General features: G+C 47.5%; 2 protein-coding genes across 3 annotated transcripts in view; one reads left to right on the top strand and one right to left on the bottom strand.

Moving 5' to 3' along the window:
• INSYN2A (inhibitory synaptic factor 2A) overlaps positions 1 to 8243 on the top strand; it is a 62037-nt gene extending 53794 nt beyond the window's left edge. For both annotated transcript variants that reach the window (XM_031957022.1, XM_031957021.1), the window contains one exon: positions 7932 to 8243. In XM_031957022.1, coding sequence (XP_031812882.1) covers positions 7932 to 8115 — 184 coding nt within the window. In that variant the 3' untranslated portion in view covers positions 8116 to 8243. The remainder of the gene's footprint in view (positions 1 to 7931) is intronic.
• DOCK1 (dedicator of cytokinesis 1) overlaps positions 1 to 13888 on the bottom strand; it is a 445579-nt gene that overhangs the window by 278712 nt on the left and 152979 nt on the right.

Raw genomic sequence — 13888 nt, 5'->3', positions numbered from 1 at the left:
AAAAAAAAAGAAAAGAAAAGAAAAGAAAATGAAAGAAAGAAAAAAAGAAAGAGAAAAAGAAAGAAAGAGTGAGAGAGAAAGAAAGAGAGAGAGAGAGAGAAAGAAAGAAAGAAAGAAAGAAAGAAAGAAAGAAAGAAAGAAAGAAAGAAAGAAAGAAAGAAAGAAAGAAAGAAAACAAAATAAGGTCTTTAAACCATTGGAGGTCAGCACAATGAAGGCACCAACTCAAATTAAGTCTGTTGCCTTGTTCCTAGCGCCAAAGGTAACTGCTGACAGACACTAGGTGCCTTATCAATGTTGGTTGATTGATTGATAAGGTCAGAGGTTCCCATTTGGAAAGAACAGTGAGCATTCTCATGGATAACTTCCATTCTCTACCTTCTTATAAAAGCTCATGTGACTTCAAAAGACTCCCATAAAATGGTATCACCGCAGATAATAGGATGCTCCCAACTGATAAGCAGTGCCCTGCCCCTCCTCCCTGCTGGCATACTCTGGGGCAGGTACTGCAGCAGCTTGGAGCATCCTCCTGCAGGAAGGGTAAAGCCCAACTAGAATATTGAGGAGAAAAAGGATGGGGATGGGCTTGGGACCCATGCTAGTCAAGGAGCCATAAAGACTCAGGGAAGATACAGTCCCTGTTCTCATGTATCTCAGACTGGGTTCCAGAACAGGGACTAGTCAGTCTGGTCAGGAGCCATGAAGACTCAGGATACAGTCTCTGTTCTGTTCTCATGTGCCTCAGACTGGAACTACAGTTAGTCAGTCTGGCCCAGGAGCCATGAAGACCGGGATACAGTCCCTGTTCTCATGTGCCTCAGACGAGGGTCCAACTAGAGTCAGTCAGTCTGGCCCAGGAGCTGTGGGGGACGGGCTGACCTTCCTCTGAGGTGATCAGACAACAGCTGGCACATCCCTTGGCAGACACTCTAGAGTTTGGACAGATGATCCCCGCTGACACTGCAGCCTGAAGGATGGAATTCAGCGATTGTCTGAACCACGTTCCTAAAATGCTACAGAAACCGGGGGCTCCCAAGGACATAATAAAGAGAACCCCAAGAACATCATGGCAACCCCGAAGGAAACCAGATGCTTAAGTGATCTCACTGAGACCCACTCTCACATCACTGTTTCGGGCTCCGGGCAGGCATCGGGTCCAGCAAGGAAGATGATACCCACTTCTCCAGAACAGGAAGGAAAAACCGGCCATTGCTCTCCCAGCCCCCTTTGTTCAGCCTCTCTCCCGTCGGAGAGGCTGGTCCCAGGACAGTCTATGCTTGGGGTTGGAAAGCTGGGCAGAAGCTGCTGGGGCATCAGCTCCACAGGCAGACCCAACCAGCGGTCAGGGCTCACTGAGTGGAGGCCTCTGGGATTATCCTCACCATCGTTTGTCACCTTGGAAAGATGGACTCAGACTTGGCTTTGAAGCCCCCTCTTCCGGCTCTCGCCAGTCTCCTCAGTCAGGCCGGCCTTCTTGCATTTCCTGGCACCCAGCCACCAGGGCAGCTCCCCATCTCGGGGCATTTCCATGGAAATTTGCACCAGGACCATTCCTCGGACGCCTTGGATTCCCATCTTTGTCAGCTCCACTCCTCGTTATCAGCTCCAGCCCCACCTCCCAGAATGCTCCAGCCCTTCCTCAAGCTTTTTGTATATTAGGAAAGGTGGGCATATTTTCTGTATATACTTGTCCACGCACATACTGACCACTAACTGACCACTAGCCCCTAGAGCAGGGACTCTGGTAATTCTGTCTGTGTCCCCAAGTGTCCAGGGCAGAGTAAATGCTTAGTAATGGTGAGTTGGTAATGATGATATAACTGAAAATAATGAAACAGCAGCATTTGGCAATCCATCACAGATCTTGAGCCGAAATCAAGCTCAGATGCCATCTTGTCCAAGGGCTTCATCTTACAAATGAGGAAACTGTGTTTTCAAAAGACTGATTATTTCCACTCTCCAGAGTCACAGGAATAAGTAGAAACCTGGGGTTTTAATGCTGCTCCTCTACTCCAAAACTAGCCTGCTCTGTATGGTGTATTTATCAATGAATTTTTTGGACAAAAATGCTGGTTATTCAACTTGACCTGTTTCTCATTCATCACCCTTGACTTTCCGGTGTCCCCTTTAACTTCCTTCTTTCCCTGGCCTGTATGGCACTGAACTTTCCCAATGGTTCTTCTGCCTCAGTCTCCTGTTTTCTGTCCTCCTTCTTTTCTGTGATCTTCTTCAAAGCTCCATCCTTGGTCCTCATTTTTTCTCTCCAGATAGACTCTTTCCCTCCACCATGATTCCATCTCCGGACCCAAGTCTCTCTTGATCTCCAATCCTACAGCTCCAACTGCCAATTCCATGACCACCTGGAGATTCTGCATGGAAACCCAAAACCCAACATGGTCCCGATCCCCCTAGCCCATCTCTCCTGCTCAGGGATCATTCCATCAATACCACCATTATTCGTCCCCCAGACTCAAATCTTAAGAGTCATTTGGGGCTGCCTTCAGCCGTGATCCATTTTAATCAGATCATATACGTGATCACATCTCATATATATAATCTAACAACTAAGGCAGGATTTGAACTCGGCTGGTGAGCCCAGTGAAGGGCTGGGGCCCTCCTCCCCCTGGCTGCCTCCATTGGCATTGGAGCTGGAGGAGCGAGTTCCGAGCCATGGGCCCTGGAGCAGAACTAGGACCTGGCCCAAGGTATTAACTGGATAAATAGTCCCTGCCTCGAAGGCCTTTTTATTTGGATCAAAAGGGAAGAGTCTTCAAAGGAGACTGCACAAAAATGTCTCCTGAAACAAAGCACGAACCACAGCTTAACCTTCGCTTGATGATTCAGGGCCCTCTGGGACATTCTTTATTCCACTGTCAAAGGCAGCCTGGATCTCCTTCTTTCCTTCCTTTCTCAGGCTCAGTCACCCCAGTCACCATCACCTGTGACCCTCTACCCACCTGGAGCACAAGAGAGCATGTTAACCTGGCGGAGAGCCTGTGGGCCTGGGCTGCAGGAAGTTAAGGGGTGAACCTTATAGGTCGGAGGAACCAATCAGGAAACTGGGGCTCACTGGGCAAAGGAACCGGCTCGCCTAAGTTAACCCCAACGGGTAGGAGCAGAGCCGACATTACAAAGCAGGCCCACTGACTGGGGTCCTTCCACCGAGGCGAGTCACTCTGGCTAAGAGCCCATGAGATCAAATGAAGGGGAAAGGAAGAAAAAGCATTTATCTCAATCAAGTTGTCTGAACACGGTCACTCTTCTTGAGACAATTTTAGAAAAATGTAAATTGCAAATAACCCGGGTGTGTAAATCCTCCAGTGAGAAACGCAAAGGACTTTTCACTCAGAGGCTGGAGACAACTTGGGGGAGGTTTTCCAAAGCGTGAGTAGGAGATGCGCCCCCGGAGATGTTACAGAGCTCAGTTTCTTTAATATGACCTTAGGCATGCACCGCACAGTTGGTTACAAAAGCTACTTCATATACCCAGTCACGGAAGTGGAAAACTCATCTCTCCAAGCTAAGCAGCGTTTAAATATGGACGGATGGGTGGGTGGGTGGGTGGATGTGTGAGTGAGTGGGTAGGTGGACCGGGTAAGGATGGATGGAAGAATGGATGGATGGATGGAAGGATGAATGGATAGATGGATGGATGTGTGAGTGAGTGGATAGGTAGATGGAGTAAGGATGGGTGGATGATGCGTGGGTGGATGGATGGATGGAAGTTTGGATGAATGGATGGATGGATAAATACATAGATAAAAACATATAGATACATAAATACATAGATACATAGAAAGATAGATATGTATAATCAGATAGACAAAGAAATATATAGATATAAATATAGAAATGTAGCACTGACCTCTACCTAGTTCAAGGAGTAAAAAATGGCACCAGTGAGTACTGCTAAAGGATTCCTGTACACATGGATAGGAGAGCTGATCGTTGGTGAGAATAATTCACTGACTAATTGGATAATAAATTAAATGTGAGGATAATCTGAAAAGGCTTCCTGGAGGAGGTATCAACTGAAACCAGTCTTGTTAGGAAGGAGCATCGCCTACATGAATGCCTGGTGAGGGACTCAGCGTGTTGAAGACAGGGAAGAGCCAGCTGATCAGTTTTGTACAAAATGGAGACCATAAAGGTGAACCGTGTGAAATAACTCAGGGAAAGGAATCATAAACAAAAGGATAAGGGAAGAGCCTGAGGTTTCGTCATATGCTCAGTTCTCATGATTGGAAGATGATTTTGGCACATGGATGGACTAAACACATTGAGAACAATTAAGAGTCAAGTCTGTTTTAATGGTGTGGGTGGGAGGCAAAAAGGGGCTGATCTAGAGCAGTGCATGAGGAATAGAAAGGAGGAGGATTCTTGGCATGAGACAAGCTGCAGTGGCCAAATCAATGGCCCCTGGTAATTGCTTGGATGTAGCGGAAGGGAAAGAGGAGGGCTCAGCTGAGGGGACCTGGCAAGAAGAAGCGTATCCATTTCTCTGGTAGAACTGGTCCATCCCATCAAAATCACTCCATCCATTCCTGAGGAGTTTCGTCGTAAAATTTGAAAGTGTTCAAAGAGAAATTGTGAATAAAGCCTCGAAGAGAAATAGAAATCAAAGGAACAAGGCCTTTCCAGCTGAGGGAAGAAAAGACTGAGGACATATCATTATCTCTTGTAGAAAGGAAGCGACACCTTGGTTTGATGGGAAATCACGGCCTTGGACAAGGTTAGACAAACTACGTTTAGTTAAACCTCAGAGGTAAATATTCTGACAAATTTCTGTCCCAGCAGCTCATTAATTTTCCGAGAAATGGTGCCAGAAGATCACATTTCTGTAAAGATCTTCACAGCTTACAGAGCTCTCTACAGTTTACCCAAAGGTCTCTTCACTGGGGCCCAGACCCCGAAAGCATCATTAGGGGCAATGCTCATGGTGGCTGATCCTAGCTCAGAGCACCCAAGTCACTGGAAAGGGAGGAAAGAGGAGCCCGAACCCCAGTGTTCTGACTCCGGCTTCTACCCTACTCTACATCATCTCCCCAAAATGGCAGGAAATAAGGTCAAAGATTCTCTTGGCAGATTCTCTGCCCTCTTCAGCTGTTATGGGTCCCGATTATCTGTCCATTATCTGATCTTTGTCAGAAACTTAGATGGGAAATTCTATTTGCTTTTCCCAGCGAGTCTGCCATACTGACAGTTCAAGTTCTATCACCATCTCTGCTTTACAAAAGGGGAAACTAAGAATGAGAAAATCAATCAAGATTTTAAATAAATCAACTGAGGAGCAGGGAGACAAAGAGAAAGCATCAATAGTCCCAGACTTCGAGTTTAACAAGAGAAAGGGTTACCACAATAGAAATATCCATGGTACCCCCAAGGGAACTAAAAGGACATCTCTGGAAGAAAGGCACTAGCAGCTGGGCAAACAGGGCAGGGAACCAGGGGAAGAAACACTAATGGTCTCTGACAGAAGTTAACTGAGGTCACTTGCCCAAGGTCACACAAAGAGGGAGTGGAATCTAGGTCCTTGGGATCCTAAATGTGAAACAAGAGCAGTTTTTTCTATTCAAAAAAAGGTAAAAATCTAAGAGGAAATGCATATTATGGTTTAGTGGGACTGTCACTCTACGACATGGCATCTCCTCCTGCAGTTGAGGTCATCGAGGCAAAAACACAGCGGAAATCTCGCTGGATCAAACCAATGGAGACAAATATCTATTTTTTCAAGCTGTGATTTATGTCAAAGAACACAGAAATGAATTTGGGGCCTCTCATGCTCCTCTCCCCCTCATCTTATACTCCAAGACAGATCGCTAGAGACGACCTGGAAAGAAGGAAAATGCACCAGAGCAGCAAAGACAGAAGCTCCAAGTTTCTCCCCCCGCCCACATCTGTTGGGAATCAGCTGAACCCCAAAGACTGGAGCCCGGCCACGCGATCTCTGTGGCCTAGCCTGATGAAACAAGGATTTTCCCGGAGCTTTAAATTCTGAATGCAAACACAGCCCATCTGGCTCTGCCGCCACGGGATAAGCCCTTTGGCTGGAACTGTACTAGCAATGTCATTCCAACAATATGGAGCAGCAGTACGGACTGTTAGGGGCAGGGATGAACAGTTCCAAGAGGAAAAAACAGCAAAGCAAACAAAAGGAGCCTCTTTTTAACCCCATGTGGTCACTGATGGGATGGGAGCATGGGAGAAGAGACTCATGGAAAATGGGGTTTCCTATTTGTGACGATAAACTGAATATTGGAAAGGATTAAAGATTGAAAGGGACTTCAGAATCCACTGAGCTCAAGCTCCCCTGTACCCCACTGTCTGACCGGATAGCTGGTGGCACATCTGGGCTCAAGCAAGCTCTTGTGTTCCTGGGCTGGGGAGCACCTAGAGAAGATCCAGCTCCCTGCTCCTGGGGACTACACCTGGGAAAAGTCATCACATCTGTGCTCAAGCAGGCTCCTGCTCACCTCTTGGACATGAGAGAAGGTGCAGCTCCCTGCTCCTGGGGGGACTACACCTGGGGAAAGTCATCACACCTGTGCTCAAGCAGGCTCTTGTGCACCTCTTGGACATGAGAGAAGGTGCAGCTCCCTGCTCCTGGGGGTCTACACCTGCTGCTTAACCAAAAGTGGCTTGAGATGCTCCATTTCCCTGGCAGCTTCTCCATGACATCAGTCCTACTCCACCAGCCTGTCCCTGGCCAGGCTTGTTTGACAGAGGAGGGCAAGGGCACAATGTCCCCTCTGCCCTCTGGCTTTACCAACCCCCCAGGAGCAGTCTCTACCTAGAACAGGAAAGGCTGAGAGGAAGCGGGATCCGTGAATCCCACCTTTACCACCAGGTTCTTTCACAAGGCAGTGAATCTCATCCGGGGCCAGGGCTCTTCTGTTCCCATTCACCCATTAAGGCTGTCGGACCTCCAGGGCCCAAGAGCACCCGGCCGGGCCAAACTGGGCATTCTGGTCCCCCCAAGCTTGCCAGCTGTCTCTGCCCTAATGAGCGAGCTGAGCTATATGGAGCCCAGGGGATTTGCTGGCAGGAAGCTCGGGATCCCAGAAGCTCACCTTCTTGGGAACTGATGCTTTGGGGATCCACACCTGGGGGCCCTGCCCATTTCAGGGGGATGGGAGGGTCCAGCTATGCCTGCTGGGCCACGGAGGTATTTGCTGGTTTTCTATCCCAGCCTCTTCCCAAACTGAAATCCGTGCTCACTGCAATGGGAGAGAGTGAGGGCCCGGAGCAAGTCTAGGGATTTTGTTCACAAAGGCTCCCACTTAGATTCTTCCGTGATTACATGGTTCTAGAGTGTGATTAATTACTTAATAACAGGATATTCCAAGTAGATGCTTAATGGAAAGTCAATAATTACAAGTCCCCAAATTGCACTAATACACGAAATCCAAGCTCTTAGTCGTCCCAGTTCCTGATTAAGCCCAACAACAGGGAAACAAGCCCAAATATCAGGAGGATGCCCGGGTTGTCTGTTGGTCCAAGGAAAATTCAGGAAACATTGGTTTCCCCAGCAGTATCGCCTTAAGTAATAAGCACAAGCAGCTTACAATCTGGAGAGGGAAATGTCATGGGTGTGTGTGTGTGTGTGTGTGTATGTGTGTGTAAGGGAGGGGAAAGAGAGAAATCTGGATCTTTCACTCACAGCTGAACTTTTCCCCCTTTACAAACTTATTTGAATGTCTTAAAAAAGCCATATTGATTTTACAAGGGTCAGAAATCTAATGAGAAATTAAGTTCCAGCCCAATGAAATGATTTCCCATGCACTTCCACAATGGTGATGACTAACCAGAAAAAATAACTTTGAGCCCAACAAATAAATAACTCCTCTTAACCTAAAAAGACTTGCTTAGCTTGAGCTCCGCTGATACTGACTGTCTCGGCACTCAGTCTCTCCCTCTCTTTTGTTTTGTAGTGTGGAACTGGATTTTAAGCAGCAAGAAGATAAGCTCCAGCCAGTTCTGAGAAAACTTCATCCTATTGAGGAAACTCAGGTCGCACCCTTGCCTTACTCTCCGGAGACTTACTCCTCCACTCCCAAGCAAAAATCCAAAACTGAATCCAAAAAGCATGGAAGATGGAGACTCTGGTTCCTTTAACAAAACACCGAATCCGGAGTCTAAAGGCCGCCACCTCGAAAACACACTGGAATTGAGTGATCCCTTTCTTCAAAGGTTCCGAATCAATTGAACAGTGCTGTCGTTGGGGCAACATCCATCTCTCACCACGCTTACCAAAAAGGCCTTTTTACTTAACAGAGAACGAGACGGAGGCGAGGGATGCCCTTCGGACCTTGCCCACTTCTGCTGGCAGTTCGCCGCCGTGTGATGGGAGACGCGAAGTGAACCGTATACGAAGATGACGGATAAAGAGAACCCTTCCCTCTTCCCCAGACCTGCTCAAGAAACGCCGGGCGGGCTCATTCTGTACACAGCAGAGAAACTCACACTTAGTTTCCAGCCTTTATTTTTCTGAAATACTAATAAGAAGAAAAAAGCAAGCCTTACGTTTGCACAGGACTTCATTTTTACATTTAATTTTGCAAACAAGCAGGGGGTGAGTGCAATTTTCAGCACACAAAATTCTGGAGAAAGCACAATTTTTTTCAAGTGGTCGGAGACCATGAATACTCTCTAAAATGTGACTCTGTGTATATTTGCCTTCACGTGCTGTAGAGTTAAGCCAAGTGATCCCATCTCTGTGTCTCGTCGACGCCTCTCATTGAGCATCTTCTCCATCTCCACATGGTCACGGCTCGTTTCCCGATTGGCGAGCAACCACGGACCGCCCAAAGTCAGGACACGCCTTTAATCACTGCAAGTTGACAGGGTCAAAGCTTCGGGACTCTAAGCTTTCTTAGATCTCATTTTTAATCTTTTTGGTACCCAAAGGCCAAATACTCAATTCTGGCAAGAAGCTGAAAACCACTACCGAGAGGCAGATGAGGAAAGCCCCGGCTCCTGAGGCCGCGCGGGCATCCCGTCACCTCGGCGGAGGACGTTCTCGTGGGCTCCGGTCTCCCGTAGGCCGATGGGAAAGCAGCCAGAGGTTTTATATCATTTGTTAAGCTTTGTAACAACTGTTGATGACCTGACCATCTCCAAGACGAACCCAGTGCATTTTAGCTTAGCGGCCTCAACGGGCAAACGTCATCGCCACTTAACCTAGTAGGAAGCTGTACTCCCTGACTCCTTAGGAAAAGCTGTGAATCAAAAGTTTTTAGGTATTTTTTAAATAAACAGAGACACTTGGAATCCTTTCTTGGTTACACATGACAATGGAAATCTTCTTTATTTTTTCACTCATTCTTTGCACCTTTACAGCTCTCTTTTTATAACCAGGTCCCCTTCCCCGAGGAGTCACTAACTCTTGTCTGTCAAACCCTCGCTTGTCATAATAGGATCTAGGGATCTTGTTTCTCCTTTTGTACAACCGAAGTCATTGTGCACAGTGTCCCGCTCGCCCAACCAACAGGCGTCCTTTCTGGGGCCCAGCTCGCCGAGGCCTCTGCCGTCACATGGGCGAGGAGGGTCCCAGTGACAGGCAAGGTGATGCTGAGCCGAGGAGCAACCCAGATGAGGTTCTGTACCAGCTTGGCTGGAGGGTGAAGAACTGTCAGGGCTCGGCCATTTGTACAGCTCCTCAACTAAGTCTTTAGGCAATCTGCAACAGAGGAGGGATTAGCAACGGTAGAGATGCCATAGATCCTTAGTACTATCAGAGCTAGAAAATAAGTCCAAAGGAAGTTAGAAAGAGAAATGAAGGAGGAAAGGGAGAAGAATGCAAGGGAGGAAGAAAGGGAGAAAGTAGGAAGAAGATGGAGGGGGGGGGAAGGAAGGAGGAGTGGAAGAGAGGAATAAAGGAAAAAAAGGAGGAGAGAGGAGAGAGGAGAGAGGAGAGAGGAGAGAGGAGAGAGGAGAGAGGAGAGAGGAGAGAGGAGAGAGGAGAGAGGAGAGAGGAGAGAGGAGAGAGGAGAGAGGAGAGAGGAGAGAGGAGAGAGGAGAGAGGAGAGAGGAGAGGAGAGGAGAGGAGAGGAGAGGAAAGGAAAGGAAAGGAAAGGAAAGGAAAGGAAAGGAAAGGAAAGGAAAGGGGAAAAGGAAAGGGAAAAAGGAATGGAAAGAAAAAAAGGAAAGGAAAGGAAAGGAAAGGAAAGGAAAGGCAAGGTGTGAGCATCTTTACAAGAAGCTTGGACTCACATTCCAATTTGGGTCCCGCTTCCTCCTTCTTCCACATTAAATCCATTTTAGTTTCAAGTATTTTTAGTCTACAAAAATGTTGAAGCGAGTGGGTTGGCTCTTGCCTTGAAAACCATTCATAAGGAAAATGAGTTGCAAATGCTCAGTGAGACGCCATGGACTCTGGGGCTTTAATGATCCACTCACCTGGACGGTAAAACTACGTGAGGGCTAACAATCTCTGTATATAAGTAAACTATATTCAAAAGTATTTTTGTGTAAGAAAAGGAGAGGGGAAAGGTGACACTGGGCCAGGAAGGAAGTACGATTGTTTCATGTGGGGGGAAATGTGTTTCCTGTATTTTCTACAGTTTCTAATTAAAGTTATAAAAATGTTTCGAACAAGCTGGCCCACCTTCTGTCTGAAGACTCCCAGTGATCTCAGTGCAAGGACTGCAATGTTAGCAGCTTTCTAGAGAGCAAAATGAAACCTGGCATGTAAACACGAGGTGCCAACGCAGCCTGGGGGAAGGTCATGGCTGCCAGAGCGAGTCCAGGGCCCAAGCCAACAGAGCGGACAGCGGGCCTGCCGAGCAGCCTCCCAATTCCTTATAGACAGACAGACAGACAGACACTAGCTTTTCTTAGTCAGAAGTCAGAGTGGAGAGCCACTGCCCATGACCTTCACTGAAAAGAAACTTCATTAAAGTAGAACAAATTTCCTTTTTAAATGACCCTGAAATTATGACTTTTACACGAGTCACCAATCAGTTCTTTTCTTCTCTTAAAACAGACTAGTAACAATGACTCATTACTGAGACGTGAAACAAAAGGTGGTCTCCCCTCGCTCGAGAAGTGACCATAACAACACCCCTTGCAGAACAAGATAGCTCAAAGTTGGTTTTTTAAATGAAACTAAAATTTTGATTAAAACCACATATAAATTATAAGGTTTATTTCATCACATTACATAAAATTTGGGAACAAAGTGACACATTTAAAGAAAATGAGACAGTCTTTTCCAAGACATGAAATCAGTGATGTCCCATCCCTCCTCAAAGTCTAGCTTTAAGAGCACCATGGAAGGAGGCCAGTTTTCCATCCTAGCCCCCGGGAAATAAGCCTCTTCCTCTGAGAAGGCCCCGAAGTCCTCCCCTCTTCTGACTGCTCTGTAAACACGAAGAATGGGGGCTCAGGAGCGGCTCAGAGTCACTCAAACCTCCTTAATAGCTAGAAGAATGCCCGGGGCCTCCACGAGCAGGAGGAAGATCTTCCGGAAGTAAGCTGGAACGCTCTCCCAGAGGTGGAGGTGCGACAGGGAGCTGGGCTACAACCCTCCCTTCATGTGCTGGCAATTCTCCCTACAAGGAGGGAGGCGGAGGCTAAGGAAAAGGCTCTGGGCAGCCTCTGCGGCTTCAGGAAGGAGAGAAGTGGGGGGTGGGGGTTGGAAACCAGCTTTGTCCCAGCTTCTGAGAGGCCAGGGGCCATATCCTTTGTGGCTTTAGATCTCCGGCCTGCCCACAGTAAGGACTTAATGAAAGACACAAAACTATAGTAACCATTTCTATAGCCAGAGCAGCCACGGCCCTCTGTACCCTGGACCACTGTGAGCCCCATCATTGGGAGTAATAAATCCATTCACTCCCCTCTGAAATCCTGGCCCCAAATAAGGGAAAGCAGTTAATGGCTGAGTGAGCCAAATGAAGCCACCTGGGACGGCCACTCGCTCTAGGTCACCTGGACCGGCGGCATGCTCATCCCAAGTGGACGCTCCAAGCCATCTCGCCATTTTCTCCCACCATGGATCCCTTCCCCACTTCCACTTTCCACCTGTTCCTTCACTTGTGGTCCTGAAACTTGTGGCACCCCAGTTGTGACTCGCCCCCAAACTCCCCGGCTGGACCCCGACTCTGCCCTCTGTGAATGGACGTTCACCGAGAGCCGGTCCTCTCCACTGTTGTATCCTCAATCCTAACAATGCAGTCCGGCAGCTTAACAACAGAAGCCCTCTCTTTCCTTCACTCCCCTTCCTCCCTCTCCTTGGAGGTGCTCCCCTTTATACCACATCCCAGGTCCCGGGTATCAGCTGCTCCCACCCGGCTGGGCAGACCCCCGAGGTGGTAGGTGGAAGCAGAGCTCGGCCAAGAGCCGGCTCCCAGGAGGTCTGGACAGTGCCTGGGAAGGTCAATATTTTGGGCACCCGATGTCCCCAGTGGGCACTGATGTCTGACAGGGCCCCTTTCTTATTCACTGATTCATTCTCTGAGGAACAGTCTAAAACCTGATCCTAGAAATAGACGGGACAGAATCCAGTGAGAATTCCTTAGAGGGAAGGACAAACCACTTAAGATCCTTAGTACAAAAGACGCGTCAGTCAGCAAGAAATACTGCTTCGGGGCCTACTATGTGTCAGGGTCCCAGCCATACAAAGTCACAGGCATTCCCTGCTCTCCAGAATATCAGTCTCCACGTTTTCTATCACACAGCAATGGCTCTTCCTCTGCCGGGAGGCAGCAAAGAACACACTGACCAGCGCAAAACTTCTCGTCCAGGAAAGTCAAAAGGATGGAAAAAATCAGCAGCCGAAGAAGGAGGCGGGTAAAGATCCCGCAAGGCAGGCCGTGGCCTAACTCAAAAAGGGAAATGCAGAGAAGTCATTTCTTGTGCCTTTGCTGGAGCAAAGGAAGAACAATTACCTCTACACCACCCCAAGGGTAGAAATGGCTTCCAACATTGACTATTTTAAAAGACTTTTTCATATTAAAATAAATAGTTTATATAAATAAAATATATAAAACATAAATAAATTATATAAATATAAATAATATAATATATAATATAATATAAATAAATAATAAATATAAATAATATAAAAATAAACAATATAAATAAATAATATAAATTATAAAAACAAATAAATTAAAATAAATAATAAAAATATATACTATAAATATAACTATAAAATATAAAAATAAATATCCTGAGTTCAAACTAGCTGTGGGGCTTCAGACAAGTCACTTAATCCTGTTTGCCTAGAGATAGATAGATAGACAGACAGATGGATAGATAAATGTATATGTGCATTATATATGCATATATAAATATAAACATGTGTGGGTGAGTTTTTGGAGATGTAGACACATACACACACACACACACACACACACACACACACACAGCCACATATTTGTTCTCTCTCTGATAGCTCCTAGCCCTCCATCACTGAGAGCCATTTCAGAAAGCACGAGCTCATTGCGGAGACATTCACCGCCAGATTTCCCCCCGCATGCCTCATGCTCAGAATCCCAGCCCTGCACGTCCCCCTCTTCAGCTCCCGTCACTAGGGAGGGGATCCTGGGCCCCCAAAGTTAGCTAGTGCGTCCGAGCTGCGGAAGGGCGCGCCGTTGCTGGAGAAGCCTGAAGGACGAGCACCTGGTCGGGGGCTCACCGAGGCCGAGGGCCATCGTTCATCCCCCACTGACTGGCGGGGACCCTCAGCCTGGCAGCCCCGAGTTCTGAGGCAGGAGGCACTCGGAAGGGCATCCGTGGAGGAAGGGCCCAGGAGGACAAAGTCCTGGCTCCTTAAAGACCGACAAGAGCATCTATGTGTACACGGAGACAAAACACATAGATGATCAAACCCAGGCCCAGACAACCTGATGTGAGGCACTGTCACCAGCCCTAAACTGGCCGTTAT

Source organism: Sarcophilus harrisii, chromosome 2, assembly GCF_902635505.1.
Source record: "Sarcophilus harrisii chromosome 2, mSarHar1.11, whole genome shotgun sequence".
Classification (NCBI taxonomy): domain Eukaryota; kingdom Metazoa; phylum Chordata; class Mammalia; order Dasyuromorphia; family Dasyuridae; genus Sarcophilus; species Sarcophilus harrisii.
This window is presented reverse-complemented; position numbering and strand designations above follow the sequence as displayed.